Raw genomic sequence first — 26,252 nt, forward strand, 5'->3', positions numbered from 1 at the left:
CCACTCCCAGCCTCGCTCAATTAAGCCTTTACAAAGAGGGGCGGGGCCTCTGGGAAACTGACCGTGGGGGCGGGGGCGAACAGAACCTTCCGAGAGTCTGATTGGCTCACACGAATGTCTGTCCACTTCTCCCTCCGCCCCATCTCCGAGCAGTTTAGCCACTGGAGGCGGTCGGTAGACGCCGCCGGCCAGAGTGCCAAACGGGCAGGGGGCGTGCCCCTGGGGGCGTGTCGGGAAGCGCCCCGCCCCGGCCTTCAGCCCCGCCCCCGCCCCGCCCCCGGCCGGCGCGGCTGCCTCCTCCGCGCCGCGTCCTCTGGCTCCCTCAGTCCTCGCGGCACGCCGTTGCCTCTCTGCCTTTGGACGCCCCGCGCCCATAGCCCGTTCCCGGCGCCGGCGCCGCTCTCGGCGGCCAGCGCTCTGCACAGGGTCGGCCGCCGCGTGCCCGTCTCGGCCGCGGCCTCACCGTGTCCCCGGGCGGGCCATGGAGGCAGACGGGGCCGGCGAGCAGATGAGACCGCTACTCACGCGGGTAAGGAGCGGGGAGGCCGAGGCCCGCAGACAAAGGCGGCGCACGGCGGGGCTGCCGGCGGCCTCTGTCGGCGGCCGCGCGCCGCCCTCGCCTTTGTGTGGCGGGGGTCGCGGGGGGCGGCAGCCGGCGGCCGGCCTGCAGCCGTCCCACGCGCACGCCTCTGCCGAGGACGCGCGTGTCCGCCGGCCGCGGCGCCCCGCTCTCAGCCTCGCGGCGCGGTCGCCGTGTGCTCCCGCCGCGTGGACGCCGCGGTCCTTCAGTCCAGGCTGCTCTTCTTTCTGACGCCCGCCGCCCGGCAACCTCTGGCCGGCCCGTCGGTGCCAGCGCTCTTGGAGTGTTGGGTCTCAGGCCCAGGGGAAGGACCGTGTGACACGCGTGTCTTCCTCCGGGCTCCATAGAAAGAGAAAGGACCGCGTCACCAGCCCAGCAGACCCCGCTTTCCCAGTGACACTAGCAAGCAACTTGGGTAGGGGTGGGCTTGCAAACGTGGGGTTTTCTTGTAGGCGGGGGACAAGTGGCTCTTTCTCAAGAAACAGGGGTGCTTATGTGCCCCACAGTGGAGACTGTTCTTTCATAGGCTATGACTCAAAGGATGGGGTGGTATTAATTTTCCTACTTGCAGTTTTTACTTTGACCGGCGAAAGGGGAGGGAAGGTTGCACGGATACATTTTTTCCAGTCTTTTCACAGCAAGGAAAACAACTTCACCTTTTTTTTTTTTTTTTTTTTTTTTAAGCAGAATTTTTTCCTACTACGGTCCCCTTCCTATGCTGATTTAAAGATAATTGTGGAGGCCACGAGCCGTGGTCCTTCATTACTTAACCATATTCACATATAAGTTCTTTAAATATAAAGAGGAACTTGAATCTGAAGACGGTGAGTTCCCTCCGCGGTGGTTATGGATGGGTATGATGGGCCACAGTGATGGCGAACTGGAAAGAAACTTAAGGATTCTTTTTATGGTCTTTGAATGAACTGTAGACAGCCCGTTCTCCGTGAGTGTCTGTCAAATACACTGTTGCTTTTTCTTACCCTTATTTGCACATTTTTCGGTGGAACAGTAAACTATCAGTTTTCTTTAAGCTGGGCTACTGTGATGTGTTCTCAAACACCATCTAAAGGCCATTGCCTGCCTACCTGCCTGCCACCCTCCCTCCTTCCCTCCCTCCTTCCCTCCCTCTTTTCCTCCCTCCTTCCATTCATTCTGTGCAGTAATTAACTAAAATCTATTCTGTAGTGTCCAGAGTAGAGCCAACTTTTTCCTAATAGAAGCTTAATTCCAAGGAGTGTGGGTGTGTCTGCAATGAAGGACAGAACAGATGGCAATACCAGAACTCTCGGTTCTGGTATTAGTGGCAGGAAAGGAGAGTATTTAGGAAAATCATACTCCCTAAGTGTTTGGGAGAATAAAATGGGAATAGTAAACTTACAGAAATTAATAATAGGAATAAAATTCAGCAAGCTTCCAGTGCAAAAGAAGCAGAGTGGTGGGCGCTCTGATTTTTGAAAACTGGGACACTGACAAAGTTAGAGCTGCCTATGCTCACTTTGATAAGTGAAAGTCATAAAAGTGAAATATTCTGATGTTTGCCAGTTACAACTTTTTTTTATTTGAGACAGGGTCTCACGTTGTCCTTCCCTCAGGCCTCAAATTTGCTACAGTGCTTCTGTCTCAGCCACAGGCATGAGCCACCATGCCCAACTCTCAGTTATAACTTTTAGCTCACAACAGACTTGTTTGACTAGGCAAAAGAGTATAATACAGTTGATGTTTATGTACCACCTTAAGTTTATAATCATGCAAACAACTGAGTGGCTGTGAAGTTGGTGGCCATTTGTATTACTCTGAAAATGGGATCCATTCCTTTCATAAACTAGTATTGTAAGGTTTCTTCTAGAATTGTGATTTTCACTGATAATAGCATTGGGAGGAAAACTCTTATCTCTTATCTCTTGTCTTGAGGATTTGAACTCAGTGGCAGAAGGCTCAGAACTACTAGGCTTGTGCCACCATGTCTGGCTCTGCAACTTTTGTTTCGATTTAATGCAAATGTCACAATTGTAGTTATCACTTAGAATTTATCAAAGTCTCACTTTTTAGTGTAGGGTAAGTAATTATTTGTTAGTCATGTTTTCTTTTCTAGTGTAGGCTGTAGCAAATGGTACTGTTTCTCTAGTTTTAGTAAATAAGCTTTCTTATGAGCACTTTAAGAATGTCCCATGAAAATGTTACTCCTAGGATTTCTCTCATTTTTAGGTTTCTTGTTTTGTTTGTTTGTTTGACACAGCTGTTACAGCTCTGCATAATAGCCCTGTCTGTTCTGGAACTCACTTTGTAGACCTGCCTCTGCCTCCCTAGTTCTGGAATCAAAGGAGTGCACCATACCCACCTGGCTTTTTTTTTTTTTTTTTTTTTAAATGTGGAGTTTTTTTGTGTGTATTTGAGGCTGTTATTGAATTCACCATATAGCCAGGACTGCCCTCAAAGTGCAGCAACCTCCTGTCTCAGCCGCAGATGCTGGGATTATGGGTTTATTTCGCCTCACCCAGCTTCATTTCATAGATATTAAGTGTCTCATGGATACTAGGTACTGGGAAAATAGACATACAAGGTAGATGGGGTCCTGCCTTCAGTGAGTTTATTTTGGCATGTTGGGAGAACACAGAGGTAGCTTTTACATTCTATTTGTGAACACCACTTAAAACATTTAATGATTCTGTTAGAAATATTTCTTGAAACATAGATATTAGGCCAAATGGAATAGACTCTAATAACCTAGCATTTGTGAGTGTAAATAGCCTCATTTTGGGGAACTGGGTTGCGATCAACAATTTTAGGTGTATGACATCCCAGGCATATTACTAGAACTCTATTAACCTTTTTGGTTTATTTTTGGTAATTTGAGGCTATAGTTCATGGGTTTGTAACCATAAAGGGAGAGGCAGTATACATCTGTCCAAGTGAAACTAGACTTGAATTGGAAGATCATTGTGTCTTGATACTGAGACCAGGCAATGGCTGCTTTAAGAGAGGTTTTCTTTTGATTGAGTAGAGGATATGAAAATTAGCATGGTCTTATACTAAACTCTTACTAGTTGAGTAGGTTTAAATTGAAAGCCAAAGTACCCTGGCATTGGAGGAACCTAGTATAACATTTTAGTGGCGTGTGGTGTGTCAGCCAATATATATTTAAACTTTGGTAGCTACTTGTCAACATCCTGTAATGGGTTGTTTTTCTTCCTCTTTCTCTCTACTTTCTTACTCTGTCTTACCACAAATAAGATCTTAAAGTAGATAGGATTTGCAGCTACATAAAGGTCTGTTGATGTAATGGAGCTTATAGGTTGTTTATAAGGGTTAATACTATGGATTAGTTATAAATCTACATACTTAAAACATTCTTTTTGCTACACACAAGCGTGTGTATGAGAGACAGACAGAGACAGAGAGAATAAGAACAAGAACAAAAGATCAAGAACACTTGGAGGTCAGTTTCTGGTGTGGAAGTCCCAACTCATCTTACTTTGCCTCAGCCTCCATACAGCTGGGGTAATAATATTTTACCCTCCTGCAGTCTACCCTTCTGCAATTACCACTTTTTTGTGCATTCATTAATTTTGAGTTCTGAAGTAGCATGTATCAATAAGAAAATTACTATAATTTTTATTAACAGTAAAATATGTACCTTCTTTATTTACCAGACAGTATCACATATTTTGTTGAGATTTAAGGATTTGGAAAAGGTCAGCGTTGTTGTGTTTTTGATGATGTTAAACCACCAAGGGGATCTGTGATTGGCATTGTGTTACAGGGTTTAGCAGTGCTGAGAGCTGGATGACTAGAGAAGTGCTAGGTTGATCTATGACTGCTATAGCAAGATCACATTAGGAAATTTTGTGGTTATGATATAGATTTGCATTTTATCTGGAGCTGATTCTGTTCGAATCTTAATGCATTTAATGAAGTACCTTTTTTAACCCTCACAGTATAGAAGTGAAGAGTTACAGCCCATTTTGACAAAATGCATTAATATTTTAAATGCTCTGTTCTTTCTTGTGCAGTGTCATGTGGACTAATGCCATTTGTTTCCCATTCTGTTCATATCTCTGGAGATCTTCCTCTGCCTCGGGATTCCAAGATTACTCTTTTTCTACTAGATTGCCCAGTTTGAGAAGCTGTTGATTGTGTATCACTGCTGATGAAGAACTTAAGGATGTATCTTTGAAAGTAGAGTCACATTCATAAGCTGCATATTTGATTAGGAAGGAGTGCCAAATGGTTTCTAGAGAAAGAATGAGTAGAGAAAGAATGAGTAAAGGAGAGGGTGCTAGAAATTTTTTCTTTTCAGCCTTCTATTACATAATTAATAACTTGGTGTGCTTGTGCTGTGTATATTATTATAAATATGATTTTCCCTACCTAATAATATTTATTTTAAAAAAATTCCCTTTGAGGCGAGTCTTGCTATGTAGCCCAGGATTGCTTGGTACTCACTCTTTAGCTCAGGCTGGCCTTTGAATTTTGCCCCCTTCCTGCCTCTGCTTTCAGAAGTGCTGAGGTTACAAGTGTGTGTCAGTACATTAACTTATTGGTATTCTTAATTTTGGGAAAATACTAAAGGTATGAAAAATCTCTTTTGCTTTAAAAAACATTGTATTCAACAAGAAAGTGAATCAAATCTTGTAGAGCCTCTTTCTCTTGGGTCTTTCTGGTAGAACTGCAGATGCTTTTTTTCTAGGAAGCATAGTATTTAAAGGGCCTTACTCTGTAACCCTGTTTGGCCTGAATGGACCAGGCTGTCCTTCAATTCACAGGGGTCCTCTGCCTCCTGATTAAAGGCACGTGCCACCGTGCCCAATAGAGATATATATTTTTTTAATGGAATAATTTTACACTTTGCCATGAAGATGTTATTTTGATTTGGAAAATATCTTTCAAAACTAGCAGTTTTAAGTATTGGTTTGGTTGGCTGGAGTTTAGGCAGAGAGGAGAACAGAGAAGTGAGGGGGAAGACAAGTGTCAGTAGACCAGAGGGTATAAATTCCTGTGAACACTTTTAGGCAGATGCGGTAAATCAGGAATGGAGCCCAGTGGGACTGGGTTTCTGCAACCCTCACCAGCCTTCATGCTTGAACACTCCCTACCCCCCAGGATCTTGCTATGCAATCGCCCATCCAGGGAACAGGCTGGCCTTGAACTTCCATTGATCCTACCCCTGCCTCCAGAGTCTGTACATTAAAACTGCATTTCTTTTCTCCTTGGTGTTCACATTTCCCCATTTAGATTGGAAGTAGAACTGTTTCCTAGCAGTGACTTCTATCAAATGTGAAATTTATTGCCTTCTAAAAACTCCTAGAAGTTGGGCTCTTATTCAAGCTTGTATTGCACTTAGCTAGCAGCTACCTGGGAGGCTGAGGGTTTGCTTTAATTCAAGAATCCAAGGTTATCAAAGGTAGTAAAGCCCATTAAAAAACAAAACAAACAAACAAAAAAAACCAAAAACAAGATTTTTTTTTATATTCTATGAAATAAATTGTAAAGATCAAATTTTTACTTTGTGAGAATGTAAAATATGAGAAAAAAAACCTGTATGATTAATGGTGTTTAAAATAGGGGTGACTGGTATGACATCAGGGGGTTCATGAATGACCCCCACAAAACTTGTTTCTATTTTTTTTTTCTGGGAAAGATAGAAATAGCTTACATTGACATCTAGAAGACCTCTAAAAAATATGTCCTAAACATTAACTCAGTTTGAGTACATGTCTTTAAAAGTTCATAGGCTTATAGTTTGCTTAGATAGTTGTTAGAAATTTTTGCATTCACTCCATAACATTCACTTGCAATTTATTTTTCAGGTTGTGAGGTCTATTTGAGATTCTGTCAAAAACTATTTGAAGCCAAATAAGTTTGAGAAATGTCACACATGCTTTTTAGAAATTCATAATATGTAACAGTATATTAAAAGCTCTTGAGATCTCCTGTAGGAAATAAGTATATTAAACTTTGAGAGAATGCAGCCACATTCAGTGGTTCTTAGAAAACATGAGCACCATGTATGATGTAGACTTTTAAAATAACAGATCCTGTTACACCAGCTATGTAAACCTGTATGAAGCCACCTCCTTGTGTGGCACAGGTAAATTCTGGGATATCCACCATATGCCTTCTTACAGTTGCTGAAGAATGCGGGTGGTTCTTTGAACTGTAGACTTGTGAGGCATTTTCTTCACTAATGATTTCTGTGGTAGGGTTCAGCTGACTCTAGGCAGTGCCAGTCCTAGGCAGGTGGTCCTGGGTTGTATAAAAAGTTGAACAAATCATGGAAAGCGAGCCAGGTGGCTTCCTTCATGGCCTCTGCTTCAGCTCTTGACTGCTGCCTGTGTTTCTCTTGATGACTGTAAGCTAAAATAAACTCTGTTTTCCCTAGGCTGTGTTTTTGGTCATGGTCTTTATCACAAGAGAAAGCAAGCTAGGACAGTGATGTATAACTAAAACACTCTTCCTTTCTCTTTTGAGATGGTCTTTTCTGACTTCTGAGTGCTGTAATTACAGGTATACTACCATGCTGACCTAGTGTATACACTTCCTTAAATCTAGATTTTCCTCTTGTGAAATACTTAACTTTTTTTTTGAAATTCATAAATGTTTTTAAATGTTGTTCATAATGTTTAAGTTATTAAATATTTTGTTATTTAAATTATAAATAAAATATTCATAATATTTTTAAGTCCAAGGGCTAGGGATGTATATAGCTCAGTGAAAAAAACACCAAGTGCTTAAGGGCCTTCATTTAGATCTCCAACATCCTGAGAAATAAACTCAACAAATAATTAATCCAGGTTTGCTGAAGTTACAATGACACAATTGTGGGGGACATTGGTCACATTGTGTTCTTGCTACAGAGAGCACCTTTTACCTTGAACTGCCCAGGGATCTGAATCATGTGTCCCTTATGTTTTACACAGATCATGTCTTGTAGCCTCTATTACTTCCTAAAAAGGGAATTAGAACTCAGCCTATGGAAATGGTTTTCATTTAACTAAGTTTCAAAACTTAACATTTAGGAAAAAGAAGATAATTTTTTCCATCTCTTGAAGTTATTTTTCTTTGCATTACAGTATTTTTATGTTTGTATTTGAATGTAAGCCTTAATTGTTCAGAGATTATACAACTCTTTAGATAAAATAACAAAGCCACTAAAGGTTCTTCTTTGTTGTTTTGAGATAGTGACTTGTTTTGTAACCCAGGCTGGCCTTGAACTTGTACATAACCTCCCTGAGTGTTGGGATAATAGCAAGTGCCCAGACTATCCAGGAATTCTTTCTGCCTTCTTAATGTTGGGATCACAGTATGGCCACTTGAGAGGTAAGGCTTTAAGTAGGTTATACGTATTCAACACAAGGAAAATAGAAATTAATTTTCACCAGTTTTAGATGTTTATAAATTTTTGGAAACTATGTATTTTACTTGTTTGCTACTCCTTGTGTGGTTTTTGTCTTATGGAAAGCATAGGCTTTTCATATACATGATTATAAAATAACTAATGACAAGAAGGATTTACAAACTTAGATTAGATGATGGCTGTTAACGTTCTGGAAGTGCTGAAACTATGCTATTTCTATTCTATCTTTATGGTTACTATACAGTAGGAAGCTTTGCTGTTCCTCTGCTTTTACTTTTGTGATTGGGGGTTTGTGAACACTCTTTGTGACTGCAGTTGCCTCCTAGCCTCATATTGTACTCATCAGTGGGGCCTTGTAGGAAAAATGAGTGCTCCTATCTACTCCCAGTTGTCAGGAGGGCTACCTGCCTCAGGTATTTTTGCACCTGTCCTACCTGCAGTGTAGTTTTCCTTGGGGTTATTTTTGCACTTGAGAGACTTGGTCTCCCTTTTGCTAAGAATTTGGGATTCTTTCAGAATACATTTAGTGCTCATTCAACTTTTTATTTTGTCTAGCAGTTTTATTCAGAAATAGGGAATTTTAAAAATGACCATGATTTCAAATTCTTAAAAACTTTTACAAAATAAGACAAAATTCAGAGGCAGCACTATCCAGGCAACACATTCACAGTTTCAGTCTTCCCACCAGCAGATGGCTCCCGGCAGCCAACACACCCTTGTATCCTCCTGCATGCTGCAACTTAAAGTGTTGGATCACAGGCATGATTGCCCTGCTGGTTGTCTGCATTCTTTGACAATGCAGTTTTTTGACTTCTCTGTTTAATTAAAATCTATAGTGTTAACCGTATGCAGAAGGATCCAGAGTAGAGACTCTGCTGAGAAAACAGGAAACTAGAGCCAGTGCAGACAGTGGTTTCAGATGAACCAGAGAAAGAACTACATGTCAGACAAGAGAAAGTTAGAGGTAGCTCTTCCCTGAGACCCTTTCCCAGTTGTCCTGTAAGGTTTGGTCATCATTTCTTGGATCCCACAAAGAACTCTGTGTTTTCAGAAATCTGGGAAGTTTAAACAAGGTTTGAATACAGAAACAAGAGAAGCCTGCTTCATAGTCTCACAGAATTTCTGTACTCTTACTGGGATAAGAAATACCAATTATGAAATAGTAATAATATAAGAATTCAGAGTAAAGCATCACCAAATTGCTATGCAGGTCAACTGGCTGGTCTTTACCAATTATAGCAAGTGTTTTTTGTGTGCATCCAAAGCTACTCTTTGAAGTTTCTTTTGGATATTTATTTCAACAATTCATATTCAAATGAAAATTACTTCATAATGCAACAGTCTTCACACTGAACAGAATATAAACTAAACTTTCAAGTGCATTTATTAATTTCAGCAAATACTTGGTTAGGTATATTATTTACTATTCTCCAAAGTGCAGAGATCCCAAACATATTTCTTGTGTTTTCCATATTCTCTAACAATACATATTTTTTTTGTAGATAAAAATAAGTGCCTGCTGGCTGAGTCTGGTGACATAATCCCAAATATTGGGAGGCTGAGGCACTGGCTGGGTCTGGTAGCACAGACCTGTAATCCCACCTATTGGGAGGCTAAACATCACAAGTTGAATCCCCATCTGGAATCCAGAGTGAGTTCAAGGCTACTCTGGGCAACTTAGTGATAACCCCTTCTCATAACAAAAAGTAAAAAGGAGTCAGGACTATAGCTCAGGACTAGTCTTTTCTAGCATGTGTGGGGCCTTAATATTAGCAAATTAATACTTAAGAGGAAATGAAGTTAAAACAAAGCAAAACAAGAAACCAACTTGGAGGTCATTGGACAAGGGATTTGGGTCTGGATTTTTTGCCCCTCCTTATATGTGTTCACAATGGCAGATTTTATGAGAGTAAACAAAATTAAAGAATAGGAAAGGAAACAGGTTGAGCCAGGAAGATTATCAGTTTAAGGCCAGTCTGGGCTACATAGTTAGTCTCTGTCTCAAAAGAATACATAAAGAATAAAATGGGAGAATAGTATAATAAAAGAGGAATTTTATAAAATCTTTGGGAGATGTGATTATAGGTAGGTTACTCATTTAGGAAAACAGAAGGAACTGTAAATCAGGTGCCTATTTCTAAGAAGTAATGAATAGAATTCATTTTATTCAACAACTTTATTCCCCCTTTCACTCAATATCTAACAACATTTATCAAGGAGCAGACATACAATATTCCAAGACCCAGTTGTTGGTTGTTCAAGTTTAAGATGTTTAAGTCTATAAAATAAGTTGAGAGTGGTTGAGGTATTGAACAGTAAGGAAAAGCACACAACAGGGTCTGAAAAGAGGGGGCTCAGGCACTCACTGCTCCTCTAAGCATATCCATGGCAGTAGTCAGCCCCCTATAACTCTGTTCTCAAGGATCTGATGCCTCTTCTGGCTTACATGGAATCCAGGCTTGCATGTGGTGCACAGACATAACATGTAGGCAGAATATGCATATACATTAGTAGCAAAGTAGACCACAGGCAGTGTTGGAGAAGGGAAATAAGGTAAACATTTTGGCTTGGGTTCTTTCTGAGAGCTGTGAATGTTAAATAGGGAAACAGTCAATACTGTTTGCACAGACAGTTCTAGAGAGAAATATGTGGAAGCTGGAATCCAATGAGGTTACCACATTTTCCAGGCCAGTGAGGAGAGAGGCTTGAGCTATGTGGATCAGAAAAAATAAGAGGAGAAGCAGGTTGCCTAAAGGTCCTTCCTTAGGCAGCTGAATCCATTGGATTTGGCACTTGGCTGAAATAATAAAAAAGTATTGGACAATAGTCATGTTTCTACCAAGCACCCTAATGAGAGTGTCTTATTTAGTGAGGTAAAGGCAGAGAAGTGCTCTTAACTCCTGAGCCATCTATATCCTGTAGTTTTAAGTTTTTAAAATTATATTTAAATGAGTTGGAGTTTGTCTTTACCAGGTTAGCTTTTAATTTCTTATGGAAAATTGTCTAGCTAAGTGTAGTCCAATATAATAACTGCATCTTTATGATTAAATATTGCTGTATGATTTTTCTTAGGGTGATATGAACAACTGTCCACTTCATAGTGGACATAGATGACAGACCAAAGACATTATTTATTCTACCAAGTCTAGCTTAATGAACCAGTGAATTTATTGGGGTTACTTTCAGGGCTGATCACTCACAGCAGCTGAATCGCTGAGAAAGGACAAAATTTATACCTCAGAAGCTCCCTCTTTAACTTGTATGCAGTTTAGCTAACCCAGCAATCTGGATTAACCTTGAGGATGGGCCTGGTGATTCTTGTTACTTTAAACTGCTTGATGAGACCTGTAGGTTTTGTTTACTTCACAAGTTTTCTTTTCAATTTTGAGAAAACAACAATTAGACATACTATAAACACTATAACAAAATTGACATTTCTCAATGCAAATGCAAGTTGAATTTATATTATTCTTGTCTTTGACATTTAATTATGACTTAATAATATTGTTGTTTTTTGAAGTGCTGAAGTTTGAACCCAAGGCCTCCTGAATGTTAGTCAGTCCCCCGAATTATTACTTTTAAGAAAAACAGAACCAGATATGGTGTAAGGTGGTATACTCACTTGTATATATGTCAAAATATAGTTACACACAAAATTCTTGAAATGCTATGGGCATTTGATACAACTTTAAAAATGGCCTTGGGGATTTGTCTTTATACAACATAAGAAGAAAATTTCCTATTTCTAATCAAAGCCGTTAGGTGATGGTCTTATGGTGAGGCCTGAATTTTGGTAGTGGTGGAAATTGAAATGATTACCTAAATTAAGCCATGGGAAGGAAACAGTGTGAAGGATGTGGTCTGGCCTTGTGCTCATTTAAGTGTGTTGTAAATGAAGCAAGTCTTCATGTGGTTTACATGGATTTTTTTTTTCTCTAACCATTTCCTTCTAATTTATCTGTAGAAATCAAATTAAGACCAAAATCCATGTTTATTATATTTATGTTGACCTACTAACATGTTATGATTTTTGCTTTTCATGGTAATACTTTTAATATTATTAGCTGTTACTGAATTACTAGTATATTTAAAGTATTGGAAAATAATTGAGAATTTTTGTGGTTGAATAATTTGTTTTCTTAAAATTCTCCCAAGAGATGTATGAGTAAATATCATTGTGTAGAATAGATAGTTACATGTAGTTTAACTTTGAGGATAGGTGATGTGTTGAAACACTGTAGCTTTGACATTGGCTAGTCCTTGATTTAACTAGTGACCAAGTACATGTATTCTTAAGAACTCTTGTGAAAGAAGAATGTTTGAGTAGTTCAGCAAAGAATGAATAGTTTCTGGTAGGACATGGTTTCTTAAGTAGATGGATGTATGGTTCAATGAGTGAATTTGTTTACTTGAGGCTGAGAACTGAACATCCGGCCTTTATGCATGAGGATTACCTCTTTTATTGTTTCCTCATGCAATACTTATTTTCACTTGAATAGCGGACAGTGTGGCGTATGATTGATGTTTCCTCAAGTATCAATGAACAGAATTTGTTACTTTCAGTAAGACAATTGACAGTATTTTTTTGTTTTGTATTGTTTTTTAACCAGTAATAATAATCTGGGCTTTCAGGCAAAAGGGATTTTAAACTTGGGTCTACCAGCCTGACACTGGTATTTCTCAATACTTGGTGTTAACCACACATGTTGATGGCTTTATTGACAAACCTGAGTTTTTATTTTCTTACCATGACACGAAACATGACATTTAGAAAGACACTAATATTCAATGTGATAACTATTGAAATTACAAAAACCAGACAGGAGGAATTGGGAAGTTAAGGAAGATTTCTCTGCTTTTAACATTCTATAAAATACCTTCTCTCAAAAACTGAAAATTTGTTGGAGACTGTTCAGTGGGTAATATATATTCTGTGCAAACATGAAGACTTGAGTTTGGGTCTCCAGCACCCACATAAGAACAAAGCTGGTGTGTACCTGTGACTCCTGTGCTAGTGTCCAGAGATGGGCGGATCTTTGGTGGTCACTGTCCATCCAGTCCAAACAAGATGGCAAACCCCTTTTCATGAGGGACTTTGTTTCCCCACTGCTTACAAACATATATGCCAAAACAAAAAACAAGACAGTAATACATACATACACAGTGGGTTTTGATAACTGTATATAGAATATTCATATGAAATTGTTTCAGACTTTACAATACAATTAACTTTTCAGAAATGTCTTGAGTTGAATTAGTAATAAAGGAGAGTTTCCACTGTTAAATGAAAAGTATTTGCTCTTTGTCATGGCATACCATAATCATTCCCAGCGTTTAAGAGACTGGGGCAGGAGGATTACAAGTTTGAGGCCATCCTGGAGATGGAGAACTAGTTTCAATCAAAACCAGTTATCCTAACTGAAGTTTGGATTGTTTTTTATATTTTCATTAAGGTGTTGTATAAGTGGCCATGTATATATATATTTTTTTATTGTTTTTTAAATAAACCCTTTAGTTTTTTGAGTTTTAATTGTACGGTGGTAAAAGTAGATGTAACTCTTAGTTACAAAAGCCCCTTTAAGTCTCCAGTAACAAGAGTATGGAAGGTCCAGATGCTTGGGCTGTGCTGCTTACTTTTGTCTTCAAGTTGTTAGAGATTATAAAATGACTTTCAGTTCTATTAGTAATATAGTGGAAGGTAATTTGGCATAAATTTAGTTGTCCACAAAAACAAGTTCTCTGAATAAAAGCATTTGAGTTTTGCTGAAATTAAGTGACTAGCTTACTGGTCACAGCTTACAGATATATACACCCAAACAAAAAGACAAGAATACATACACAAGTACAGTAAGGTACACATATATACTTAAATATACACACACACAGGATACTTAAAATATGCTCTTTGTTCTAATGTTGTAGAGAGACTTCCTTTAAATTGGTTGCTTCATTTTTTCAGTTCATCTTTCCTTTTCTTGCTTCCTTCCCTTTCTTTTCCCTACACTTTGTTTTAAAGATAAAGTTTCATGGTACCCTCCTCAGGTACCATGAACTCACTCTGTAGTGGACGCTGGCCTTGAATTCTTGATCTTCTTGCCACTCTCTCCCAAGTGCAGGGATTGCAGAAACACCTGGTTTCTTTTAGTATTTTTAAATGTGTTTGTTGCAGTCCAGATCTGGTTAGTGCCCTGACCCTTTCTAAGTTGTAGTTATCAGCTTGGAAGATTAGGTAACATACAAGACAGTGATTGGCTGTGCCATAAAAGCAACTTAGGGGAGTTCATCTGTATAAAGCACAGTGACCTAAATCAGATGTGCCCTCACTGTCCCTGGACTCTTCTGGGGATTTATTGCACTGTCAAAAACACGGCCTATCCTGTCAGTATTATGGAAAGATTTCGGCTGGCGAGGAAATTACATGTAGGTATTGCATGTTAGGTATTAGTTAGATTTGTGTTTTATTTACAGATAAACTTTAATCTTTCTAAGCCTTATCTTGGAGAAATGTGGGACTCAGTCAATACTGGCTTAGAATATTGTCATCCCCTCTGTCCTTGGCTGTGAACTTGTCTGCTGAAGAGTAATGCCTGTGTAAAATTAGGAACCTTGGCAGCATCTTCCCACTCTACAAAGTTCTTTTCAAGGAAGGGCACACGGGAAGCTTGGAGAGAGGAAAGGGAAGGGGGATGATGTAATTTTACTATAATCTCAAAAATGAAAAAAAATAATTAAAAACATTTATGTGGGTAAGATAGTTGGAAAGAAATCACATCATGTAAGGAGTAGGGTTTAAGTTCGGCATAGTGCACTACAACATCATATTAAACATGTTTGAAAGATAAAAATGTTTGGTAACTAAAATTACATGTTCAACAATTAGAATCTATGAGAGGTCTTTTGGGTTATGATAGAAAGTACATTTCTAATGGGGCTCTCTTCTGTCTCTTTTAATACTGGATTTTGCAAACTTTGTCAAAAGCTCTTATACAAGGTTTATGGTACATTTTAAAGAATTTGACATGTGATTCTTAATACTGTGCCTTGTAATATGTCCCATATTTTGATAATTTGACCAGGAAAGGTGTATGTTGCAAATGCTGCATTTTCAGGCAAGGTAAATGACTAAGACTAGTTGTAGCATGCAATTTTAGTAAAAAGATTTATTTGAATTTTTTTTTTTTTTTTTTGCTAGTGTTCTTATCTGTAAATTGAATTTTGACTTTGTGCTAATTCTGGGTTCTTAAAAATATAAACTGACCTACTACATTTTAAAGTGTCATGTTTAGAAGGGATCTTTTAAAAGATTTATTATTATTTATTGTAGGTATGTGTCTACATAAGGTTGTGTGCATGTGAGTGCAGGTACCTACATCAAATTTCCTGGAGCTAGAGTTTCGAAATGGTTGTTAGCCCCTTCATATGGTCCTCTGGAAGAACAGCAAATACTCTTAACTGATAAACTGCCTCTCTAGTCCCCAGAAGGGATTTAAAAAAAAAAAATTATGTTCTTTGGTATTATGCCTGCATGTATATCTGTGTGATTGCCTGGAACTTAAGTTATACACAGTTTTGAACTGTCATATGGGTTCTGGGAATTGAATCCAGGTCCTCTGGAAGAACAGCCAGTTATCTTAACCCCTGAGCTATATCTCTACCCGCTCCATGCAAGGAATCTTTAAGTTTTTTAAAATTTTTATAAATAGTGACTTAAACCCTGAGACATATTGAACATTTGGCACATTAACGAAAGGACTTCCCAGGGTCCAGATATTGTTTGATGCTGGGAACTCGTGAAGAACAAACTTAATGTTGTTACTGCCTTTTGTAATTTATTCTTCTGCCTGCAAGGTAAGTGATTACATGCATCTGTTACTAAGTAGAAAATGCTGTATGTATGACAAGTGACCTTAATCTGTAGTTTAGTGAATTAAGAATTCACATAAATGTCATTTGGGAGCCTTGGCTTTTCAGTGTAGTTTTTTTTACTGCAGTATGATTGAACAAACTACTTAAACTTTGTGAATTTCTTTCATCTTTTAGATGAAAAGAAAGAATGAAAATTGAATTAAAGTTTACAGAATATACTATTTTAGCTTATATCAAATAAGGTTTCAAAATCTACCATAAATGCACTTATTTGTATTCAGAGGTTTCTTTCAAAAACAATGAAGATGACTCATTCTTCTCATCATGTGATTATTAGTCAATAGTAATAATATATATATCCTTTATTCTTATACATCTTTGTGCCAAACATATATGAACACACTTCATTTACCATCTTAAAATAAGATTTGATGATTATTTATAACACACATGAAGTCCTCATTAAAAAACAGTAACAACAGAAAAAGAAAATAGAATTGGAAAAATAAAGCATATTCCATGTAGATGACATTATGGTCTCATCGTCAGGGTTTCAAAAGATAATTCCTTTGCATCCAGATTTTCTTTCCTGGAGAGTCATGTTAACTAAACCAAGAAACTGGAGAATTGAGTTATTAGTTTTCACTCACTGACACTTGCCCCTGTTTTTGGTGTAATACTTAAATTAAATCATGCCCTGGGTATTTGCTAAGTGAGTGAATTTTAGTTCTAAATCCTTAAGGAAATGAGGATTATTCTCCCCCTCCCCTTCCTCCCTTCCTCCCCTTCCTCCCCTCCCTGCTATGTTTTTGAGACATGACCTCATACTATAGCCAAATCTGGGTTGGGACTCCAGCAGTCCAGTTATCTCAGCCTCCCAGTTTTAGGGATTGCAGTTTAGAGCCACCACACCTGGTGTGTGGACCTTGAAAACTATTCATTCAATCTTTGTAGACTTCCTTACATCCTACTCTGGTTTTCAAAAATAAAGAGGTAGCTATATAGGTTTTTGTTGTTTTGTGTGTGTGTGTGTGTGTGTGTGTGTGTGTGTTGTGTGATACAAGATCTCATTAAGCCTGACCTCAAATTTTGTGACAGTTCTTTTCTCTGCCTTCTGAATGATGGACTTACAGGTGTGTACTACTGTAAGTCTCTCTGTATCCCAGACTGTCTTGGAATATACTGTATAACCCAGGGTAGAATTTATGATAATGGTTGGTCTTGGCTGTTGAATTAGACATGAGCCATTATGCTAGGCTAACATCAGTAGATTTTTTTTTTAATATTTAAAACATTTTATCTATGTTAATTTGTATATACTTGACTCCTAATGTATTCCTGTGTCTTGGCAAGTCTGTATTGGTTAAATCTTGGAGCCAATATATCTCCTTGTAAAAATAGTGAAATATTTAGAGTTTAAAATTTCAGACAGAATCCCATGAGTTTTTTGAACTGGCTTGTGACAGTAATCCCATGTCCCATACTTAAACTCTCATTGTTGCTGAGGGTTTTTCCTTGCCAGTGTTTGTTTCATGCTTACTCTAGTTTACTTGTCCTCATAATTTCTATTTCTTTTATTTTTCTTAGAGACTTTTTGTTCATATTTGGATTGTCTTTAGTTAAAATTCTAATTTTAATTTTATTCCAGCATAATGTCATGGCATAAGAAAAGTCAGGTATATAGACGAATAAGTCAGGTGTTGTGGCTTGTACCTGCTTCCCAGCACCCAGGAGGCTAAGGCAGAAAGATTTCCTGGGCTGCATATGAATTCCAGTTCAGCATGGGGTATAGATTGAGGTCTTGTCTCAAAACAAACAAGCAAAACATGGGAGAAGAAAAAGGAACCCAAATTATATCAGTATTCAGGTTTAATTCCTTCTACTCCTGAAGACATCATTACACCCTATTTCTATGTTGTGTAACATACTTTATTGGGACATTTCTTTATCAAGGAATCTTAAGTTGTTTTCAGCCTTTTCCTATTACAAGCACTGTTGTAATACATGACCTTGGATACCTGTTACTTCTTGTACAGAGCATTTAATCTCTTTCTGGAATAAGATATCCATGTGCCTTATGGATAATTAATATTATATATTTACTACAGTGATATTTATGAATTCAAAAAATTGACATCAGAGCTGACTTATGATTAAGATGAGATTAAGTCTGACTTGAATAATTTGGATGCTTTTTTATTTTGTGATTTTGATTTTTCTTGTGACATGGCTTTATTTATTTAGGGGATGTTGCAAGTAATATGTTGGTGTTATTCTTAGTTACTGTTGTCTTTAGTTCAGTACTATATTCTTAGAGGTAAAAATGTTGAAAGGGTATTTTCTATGTGAAAATTAAAATAATTGATATTGAAATATTAGTATTCAAAAATGTTATACAAGAGATGAAATGCTACTAAGACTGCTGGGCTCTGCTCATTAGTGTGTCTTCAGTGAGTAGTTGCATATTGCAAACATTTAATATGTACATGGATTTTCATGTCAACGTTTAAAAACAACATACATTTTGCATGGAGTTTTAATTTCCTCTGCATCACATCTAAAAGCCATGCATTTAGGAGAATGTTTTACTCCCTTCAAATACCTAGTGCCTTTGTTCTGGGGGTTTCAGTCTTTGGCCACATGTGCCTTGTGTACTTTCGCTGTATTTTCTCCCATACAGCCAGATGGCCAGTTGATACAGCCTACACAACCCTGGCAGTTACAGCAGATGCTGTCTTTACTACTAATGTTTCACATATGAAAAACTAGGAAAGAGAAATACAATTGTTTGCTGTCCTCCTTTGGTCAGTTAGTGCTGTTTTTGTTTGTTTGTTTTAAGACAGGGTCCCATATAGCTCAGGCTGGCCTTGAACTCCCTGTGCAGTTTTAGATGGCCCTTGAACTTCTGATTCTTCTGCCTCTACCTTCCAAATGCTGTGTGTACAATGCAGTGTGTACAGTACTAGGAACTGAACCCAGTACTGTGTTCATGCTAGCTAATCACACTGCTACCTGAGCCACATACCTATCCCTATGTCTGTACTATTTTTATATTTAAAAGGTTTTAATTTAAGCCAGTTTTGGTGGTTCATACCTTTAATTCTAGCACTTGGGAATTTGAGGATTGTCATTAGTTCAAGGCTAGTTTGGGTTAAGTCCCTCCCCCCTCCCCCAAACTCTAGGACTGGAGCATTTGCCTAACGTATATAAGATCCTATGTTCAGTCCTCAGAACTATCAAAAACTTATTAAGAAAGTTAATTTTATTTTGTTACACTAGTTACATTTGAGAACTTTAATAGCAATAGATGATATTTGAACTTAGTTTTCCTTCAGACACATTTTTCTTAGCAGTTAATAGTTTGGTGCAGATTACATCAAACATCTCCCTTCTCTTATTACTAAATAGAAATAAACACACATGGAAACAAACATTTGGCAACAAAACTAGTTTAATTGATTTTAATATGTACATGATTTTATTTATAACTGTAAATTGCTCTTTCACTAAATAATATACCCTTGATCTTCTCTATGTATTTAGATCTACTTTCAGGTTTGTTTTGTAGCCTGTGGTAGTCTTGAACTCAGTTTGTACACTAAAGTCCTTCCAAGAGTCTCCTGTTTCTGCCTCCCAAGTATTAGTTGGTATTAGAGGTCTTTGCTACCTCAAAACCTACTTCCAGTTTTTAAGTTTTACACTTCCCCACCCCCCATGTCTGTCAAACCCAGAGCCTGTGCATGTAGGTAAGCATCCCCCTACAGAGCTACATTCTCCGAGCTACATTCCCAGCCTATGTGTCCTTTCCCCCAAACTGTTTGTTGTATTTCTTAGTTTAAGAAATATAAGTGGTCTGTTTTTGTTTGTTTTCTTTTTTCTTTGTAAGTAGAAATTCTAGGCCTGGTGTGGTAAAGGAGGCAGAGGCAGGCAGGTCTTTGAGAAGTCAAGATCAGCCTAGTCTGTATAGAGAGTTCTAGGCCAATCCAGGTTACACAGTGAGGCCTTGTCTAAGACAAAGAACCTACTACATTAAGAATGGATGGGAATTGTAGAGTGTAGTCTCCCAGGAATAGGCTGAGTAGATCAGTAAGGGGTGTCCACCCTCATCATCTGAGGAGTCTGTGTTTTGCACAGGTAGAAATATTTTTTTTTGACAAATATTTAAAATGGTAGAGTATGTATATTTTAACTCAGTGTAGTAGTAAAGTTAAGTGTTGTATAAATGTAAATGGTAGATACTGGGCTAAGGGTATTTTTAATGCAAGCTGATTAGTACATGTGAATGTGTAAGTAGAGCTGTGTTGTTTGTTTGAAGCCAAGAGTTAGTTGTATTGTTTCTTATCCTGGCAGTTGTACAGGCTAAATGAAAGCTTGGATGGGAGCAGTTAATCCCTTTAGTGTGGACAGTATGCTGCCTCTTAGGACACAACCTTGGCCTGTTGGTTTAGTAGAGAGCTTGTCAGTGGCAGGATTGGTGCATATATGAACTCACAAAGCCTGACAGCATGCACAGGGCCTTCATGGGTCTAAGCCTGACGGAGTCCCAGCACTGAGAGGGGGAGTTGGCACAAGCCCTATACCTAGCCCAGTGTCTGCACTTGATAACTGCTCACAAGGGAGCATAAGTTTTCTCCAGTGGAGTCTTACTGGCTATACAATCCGCTGTTAAGGACAGACCCCTGCCCACAGTTGATGACTAACACAAAACTAACTCAGTGGCATTTTTGGAAGATCTTTGTCTTAGTGCTCAATCCTGCTGTGTTTAGAAGGCTTTGTTTCCTTGGTGTCCTCCATCCCTTCTAGCTCTTAAACAATTTCTGCCTCATTTCTGCAGTGCTCCCTGAACCCTGAGAGGAGGGATTTGATGGAGACTTCCCTTTTAGGACTGAGTGTTCTGATGTCTCTCACTCTGCACACAGTCTGGCTGTGGGTCTCTGTATTTGTTCCCATCTGCTGCAAGAACAACGGTGGCTGAACAAGGCACTGATCTTTGAGTATAGTGGAATATCATTAGAAGCCATTTTATTGGCTACATTCCTTTAGCAGAACAGTAGTATTTGGATTCCCCCTGATCTTTGTCCTGCCAGGTTCTTGGCTACCCAAGCCGTGTCACAAATGGATTCCATCTTATGTAGGATCTTAAGCCCTATCAAATACTAGTTGGTCACTCCTTCGAGCTTTGTGCCACAATTACACCTATCTATCATGCAGGCAGTTCACCCTGTCAGTGGAAGGGTTTGTAGCTGACTTGGTGCTTTCCATTCTCCTCTGGTAGTAAGCAGAGTACCTTCCAGTATCGTGAACACTAGTAGTAGGGATGAAGACTCTTTAGTTCAGCACCAGCTCAACTTCTCCGTATTCAATAAATGTGCAAGGGCTGTCTTCAACAATGGGCCTTAGCATAAGTTTGTGGGGAGCAACCAAAAACCTTGGCAATGGGCTGGGTTGTATGAGGGTGTCTTTGGGTCCCATTTGGCCAAAAACTCAGTTAGATTTTACCCTTTCCTGGAACTGGAAGTTTCATTTAGTGACAAGAGATGTTCTAGTGTGTTTTGTAGTTTCTCACTCTTGAGCTGTTTTAGGGCCTGGTTCTGTTTCTCACTTTGGTCCTATTACTAAGGAAGTCTGGAGAACTTATACTAATCTGACAAACTGGTTCCTGTTGAAGTGTAGAGCCCTAGCAAGTCATTTACCTTCCTTGAATTAACTAGAACAACACCATTCAGAGTTGAGTTTTTCTTTTGGTGTTTAGCTTTAGAAAGTTAAGTCTGGATAGCAGAAAATCTGTATTTCCTTGGAATGCTATGCCCAGTGCTAAATTTTGTGGATTAGATAGTGAGTTGGACTAGCAAGAAATTTATTTGAAAATTCAAGCAGACCAAACTTGTTCCTGAGTTTAAATAGTGAGACTTTAGGAAAATCTAAAAAACAGCTTGTTAATTTATTGTGAGTATATGAAAAAGCCTTACACTGTAGACCAGCACTGGATGTTCAAACCTTTCCCAGCACAACAGCATATGTAGGGTTCAGAGAGCTGCATATGATTTTGCTGAAACCCAGAACTAGGCTTTGAGAGATGGGGGTATGCTGCCAGTTTGCATGTGTTGACAGAGTTATAAAAAGAAAATACATTAGATGATGGTGATTACAGTGTTCTTTTGAAGTTACTAAGACTTGAGAAAGGAAGCATAAACTACAAGCTTCTTTTAAAATGGTACAAACTATTTTGTAATAAAAATGCTTACAGAATATATTTTTGTAGAGCTGGGGACAGAAGCAGTGTGAAACTTAGACTTGATTTTCTTAGATATTGCAACTTTGGCTTTTCCTTTGTAGGGAAATTAAACATTCTAACTTATACTGTATTTCACTACATTTCTTACATTGAGCTCACCACTTTTTTTTTTTTTTAAGATTTATTTATTTACTTATTTATTATGTATACAGTGTTCTTCTTGCATGTATGCCTGCTCGCCAGTGGAGGGCACCAGATCTCATTACTGATGGTTGTGAGCCACCATGTGGTTGTTGGGAATTGAACTCAGGACCTTTGGAAGAGGAGCCAGTGTTCTTAACGTCTGAGCCATCTCTCCAGCCCTGTTACCACTTATTCTTGACTGATTTGTGTTTATCTGTAATACATGGCAATAGTTGTTTTCCTTTATATTTTGGAGCAAATGTCAAAACAAGCATGCCACCTTGACACTTAAGACTTTTCTTTGGTCCAGGGTGTATTTTAAGGATAAATTAGTTTTTTTTTTTTTTTTTTTTTTTTTTTTTTTTTTTAAATGGTTTACAGCACTTTGCTGATTTCATTCTTACCATGAGAATTATAATTGGGGATGTACAAAGTTCCTACAAACACTTTTGAAAAGATGCAGTCACTCTCAAACCTTTACTTTGTGAGAAGGTATCTGCTTTTTTGGTTCTCTGAAATAATATAAAAGAGGTCTTCATGTGCATTGGTTGATAGTAAAGGAGAATGCCTTGTTTCTAGGGTCCTGATGAAGAAGCCGTTGTAGATCTTGGCAAAACTAGCTCAACCGTGAACACCAAGTTTGAAAAAGAAGAACTAGAAAGTAAGTTCATTTAAAATAATTTCTTATGCTTAGCAGGGAAATGACCAGCTGATGCCTTTGAGTGTTTTTTTATGTTTTACTTACTGTTTCTGGAAATGGTTGTTTGGTTAGTGTTTGTTTATAAGACTACTGAATATCTAGTGTATTGCAATAAATAAAATGTAGAAGATATTCTTATCTGTGGTCAAACTGTCTCCTGATTATTTATTTGTTGGATTGTTGGCATAGATAGATTTGAGGAAGTCTTTCCCACTTCATTGATAGCTGCTGTAACTTGGGAAAATGATAGGTAATGATTACAAAATAAATTCCTTTCCCACACTTTTGATAGACTGGCTAGAGTACAAAATTTCAAGTCCCACAGTGTCACTAGTTGTCATTAGTGCTACAGTATCCACCACTTAGAATTGTGGAACAAATAAGCTCTTTGTCCTCCCTAAATGGGAAGAAATCTTGTTAGTTCCCCCCCTTTTGTTTTAGAAATAGTTTTGGAGTTATAGAATGTCAGTGTACATAGTACAGAACATTTCTGTGTTAAGAATATTAATTGTGAAATCATGAAATCATACCATTTGTAAAAATACAGAAGTTAACAATGAATAACTAGAAAATGGTTTACTTATAGTTTCCTAAGCTACAGTTTATATTTGGAATCCACTGGTTTTTTCTACTAATGGCCTTTTCTGTTCCAAGGACCCAGTTGACAGAGTATAAAATCTGTAGCACCTTTAGTTATGTCTCCCTAGTCTCTATAATCTATGTGGGTTTCTCATTCTAATCTAGTTTTCTTGACAGTGAAGTAGAGGAGAACTGAGTAGGTTTGTACTTTCTACTGTGGTCCTTAGTTTGCAGTGAGTACCCATCTCTGTGCAAATTGTCTGTGGGTATGATACCATGTGTTATTGGTGAGTTACTGTGGAACATTTGGCTAAACTGGTGTTCATGGCAACATTTTCATAGACACTTTAGGGACTTTATGTTAAAATTTGCCATTCCTATATCAGGCTCTTAATCTGTTGTTGTTAAGAGATAGAGTCATCTGCATTTTATCCTCAGTTTTCTGCCTCTGCCTCCAGAGTGCTAGACTTATGTCTGCGTGAGCTAACATGCCTGACTAAAAATGACGTAAAAGCCTATTAAAAATACCATATGTAATGTATTATAACAGGATACTAAAGACAAAAGCAGAAGAAACAGTAAGACCGTCTTCAGATCTTTGAGTTTTAATATATTGTTACTTTTTCCAGACTTTATGCTGTGAACTCCTAGAATTTATTTTTATCTTGGTATGTTGGTGCTAGTTGGACCCATGGGATTGTAGTCTTAGGACACAGTGATGGGAGTTGACTCTTTAGTTACAGTTTTACTAAAATACAATTGTACAGTCAGTGAGTTCACTTAGAGTTTTTACTTTAGTAAGATAAAATTCACAGTACAGTAAACAATTCAAACGTATTCAGTTCAGTGTTTACATGCTATTGCCATGTAACTATCAACGTTTTAGTTCCAAAACATACCTGTCATCCCTGAAGAAACCATGAATAATTCAGTTTTAAATCTGTACTTTCCAGTATAGTTTTTCTAATAATTGAGTTTTAATTTCTGTAGAGATATATGAAGTTCTTAATATGCTAGGTAGAGTACTTAGGTACTAGGAGATATTTTCACAGGTAAGTTTGGTGTGTTTTCATAAGTCTGGTCACTTTTACTTTAAAAGTTGCCCAGTCACTTAATGTGTCTGTCTTTTTAAAGACAAAGTCTTGCTGTACAGCTCATTCTGCCCAGGAACCCTCTGTATAGCCCAGGTCTGATGGTTAGTCTTCATTGTCATGTCTGCATGTTTGCGAGGGTATTTCTAGAGAGTTCTAAGTGAAGAGGGAAAACCTACCTCTAATGTGAGTGATACTGTCCCATGGCTTGGGATCCCGACTGAAAGAAAGGGAAAATTAAAGAAAGATAGCAGGGTGGCAAGGAAAACGGAGAATGCTGGCAGAGTTTTTGAATTCTGTCTTTGCTTGCTGATCGGTCAAGATCTGAGTAAGAGCCTGATGTGTCTGCTGTCATGCCTTACTGGATCTGATGGACTTACATATCCCCTCAAACTAAGCTGAAATCAATTATCCTTTTGTAAAGTTTCTGGTCATGTATTTGATCTCAGCTCCGAAAAGGTAACATGAGAAAAATGGTTAATACACGAGGCTGGCCTTAAACTTACAGCCAGCTTCAGCCTCCCAAGTGCTAGAATGATGGGCTGTGCCACTAGGCCCAGCTACATTTACTTGATTGACACAAGTATTTTGACAGCTGACACATGACAACAGTATTGGTTTGGAAATTAAAACAAATTTTACAGAGTCAGCAGATTTGCAAGTAGAGAATAGACATGCTTAGGATCAAAATGTAGTTGATAAGGACCAAGTGCACTTTTAAATTTCATCTAAGAGGCCAGGCAGAGTGGTAGATTACTGTCATCCCCATTTGTAGGCAGAGGCAGGAGGATTCTGGGTTTAGTGCTAGTTTATCAAGACCCTGTCTCAAAAGCTAAAATGCGGACAGGAAATCTCATCTAAGGATAAAGAGTATCTTGAAGTATTTATTTCCTGACTGTCTTAGGAAATTTTTGTGAAAAGAGCCTAATGTTTTAGCATATTATTTGCCAAGAGTTCCCCCCCCCCACATAATTGCCTTTTTTTTAAATTTGTAGTTACATCTCTTTGTATTTAACAATACAACTTCAGTAGTGAACTGTTTAAATTATTTGAAGAAATCAGTTGTTGCCTTAGTAGAGGACACAGTGTTGTTAGCTCTGTGTAACTAGTTCATTTAATTTAATGGAAGAGTAGAAATTTTCTTTTGTGTTGCTTTGGGGAATTAGAATACAAAGATTATTTTCCCAGTAGTAGCTTTACTTATTCTAAAAACACATAGTAATAGTCTTATAAAGTCTTATCTGATATTCTGTATATATGTTTTAAAGATGTATTTAGCTCTTTATGTGTTTTGCCTTTATGTATGTATATGTATCATATGTATACTGTGCCTACAGAAATGAGAAGAGGTTTTGAATCCTCTAGAATTGGAGTTACAGCTGGTTTTGAGCTGCCACGTAGGTACTGGGAATAAACCTAGAAACCCTGGAAGAGAAAAAAGTGCTCCTGATCACTGAATCATCTTTCCAACCCTAATTGATGTTTTAAAATTATTTGTTTGAATCTTGTTCTGACTCTAATTTTAAAAAAATCTTAGAAACAATGAAAAAATAGTGAATAAACATTTATTTAAATGTTAGTATATTATTATATATTAGTTACTTAACAACCCTTAAGATATATATTAAGATTGTCTACTAACTTGGATTGGCCATGAATGTATG

At 38.1% G+C, this 26,252-nt stretch overlaps 1 protein-coding gene across 7 annotated transcripts in view; it reads left to right on the plus strand.

Moving 5' to 3' along the window:
* The first annotated feature begins 265 nt into the window (after positions 1-265).
* The window catches only part of Slc4a7 (solute carrier family 4 member 7), an 80,728-nt gene continuing 54,741 nt past the window's right edge, over positions 266-26,252 (plus strand). For 4 of the 7 annotated variants that reach the window (XM_051206804.1, XM_051206806.1, XM_051206805.1 and 1 more), the window contains exons 1-2: positions 351-529; positions 22,798-22,879. In XM_051206804.1, coding sequence (XP_051062761.1) covers positions 482-529; positions 22,798-22,879 — 130 coding nt within the window. In that variant the 5' untranslated portion in view covers positions 351-481. Of the gene's footprint in view, positions 530-22,797; positions 22,880-26,252 lie in introns of all 7 variants that reach the window. The other 3 variants (XM_051206809.1, XM_051206810.1, XM_051206808.1) reach the window with 3 other exon arrangements.

Source organism: Phodopus roborovskii, unplaced genomic scaffold, assembly GCF_943737965.1.
Source record: "Phodopus roborovskii unplaced genomic scaffold, PHOROB, whole genome shotgun sequence".
NCBI classification, from domain to species: Eukaryota; Metazoa; Chordata; class Mammalia; order Rodentia; family Cricetidae; genus Phodopus; species Phodopus roborovskii.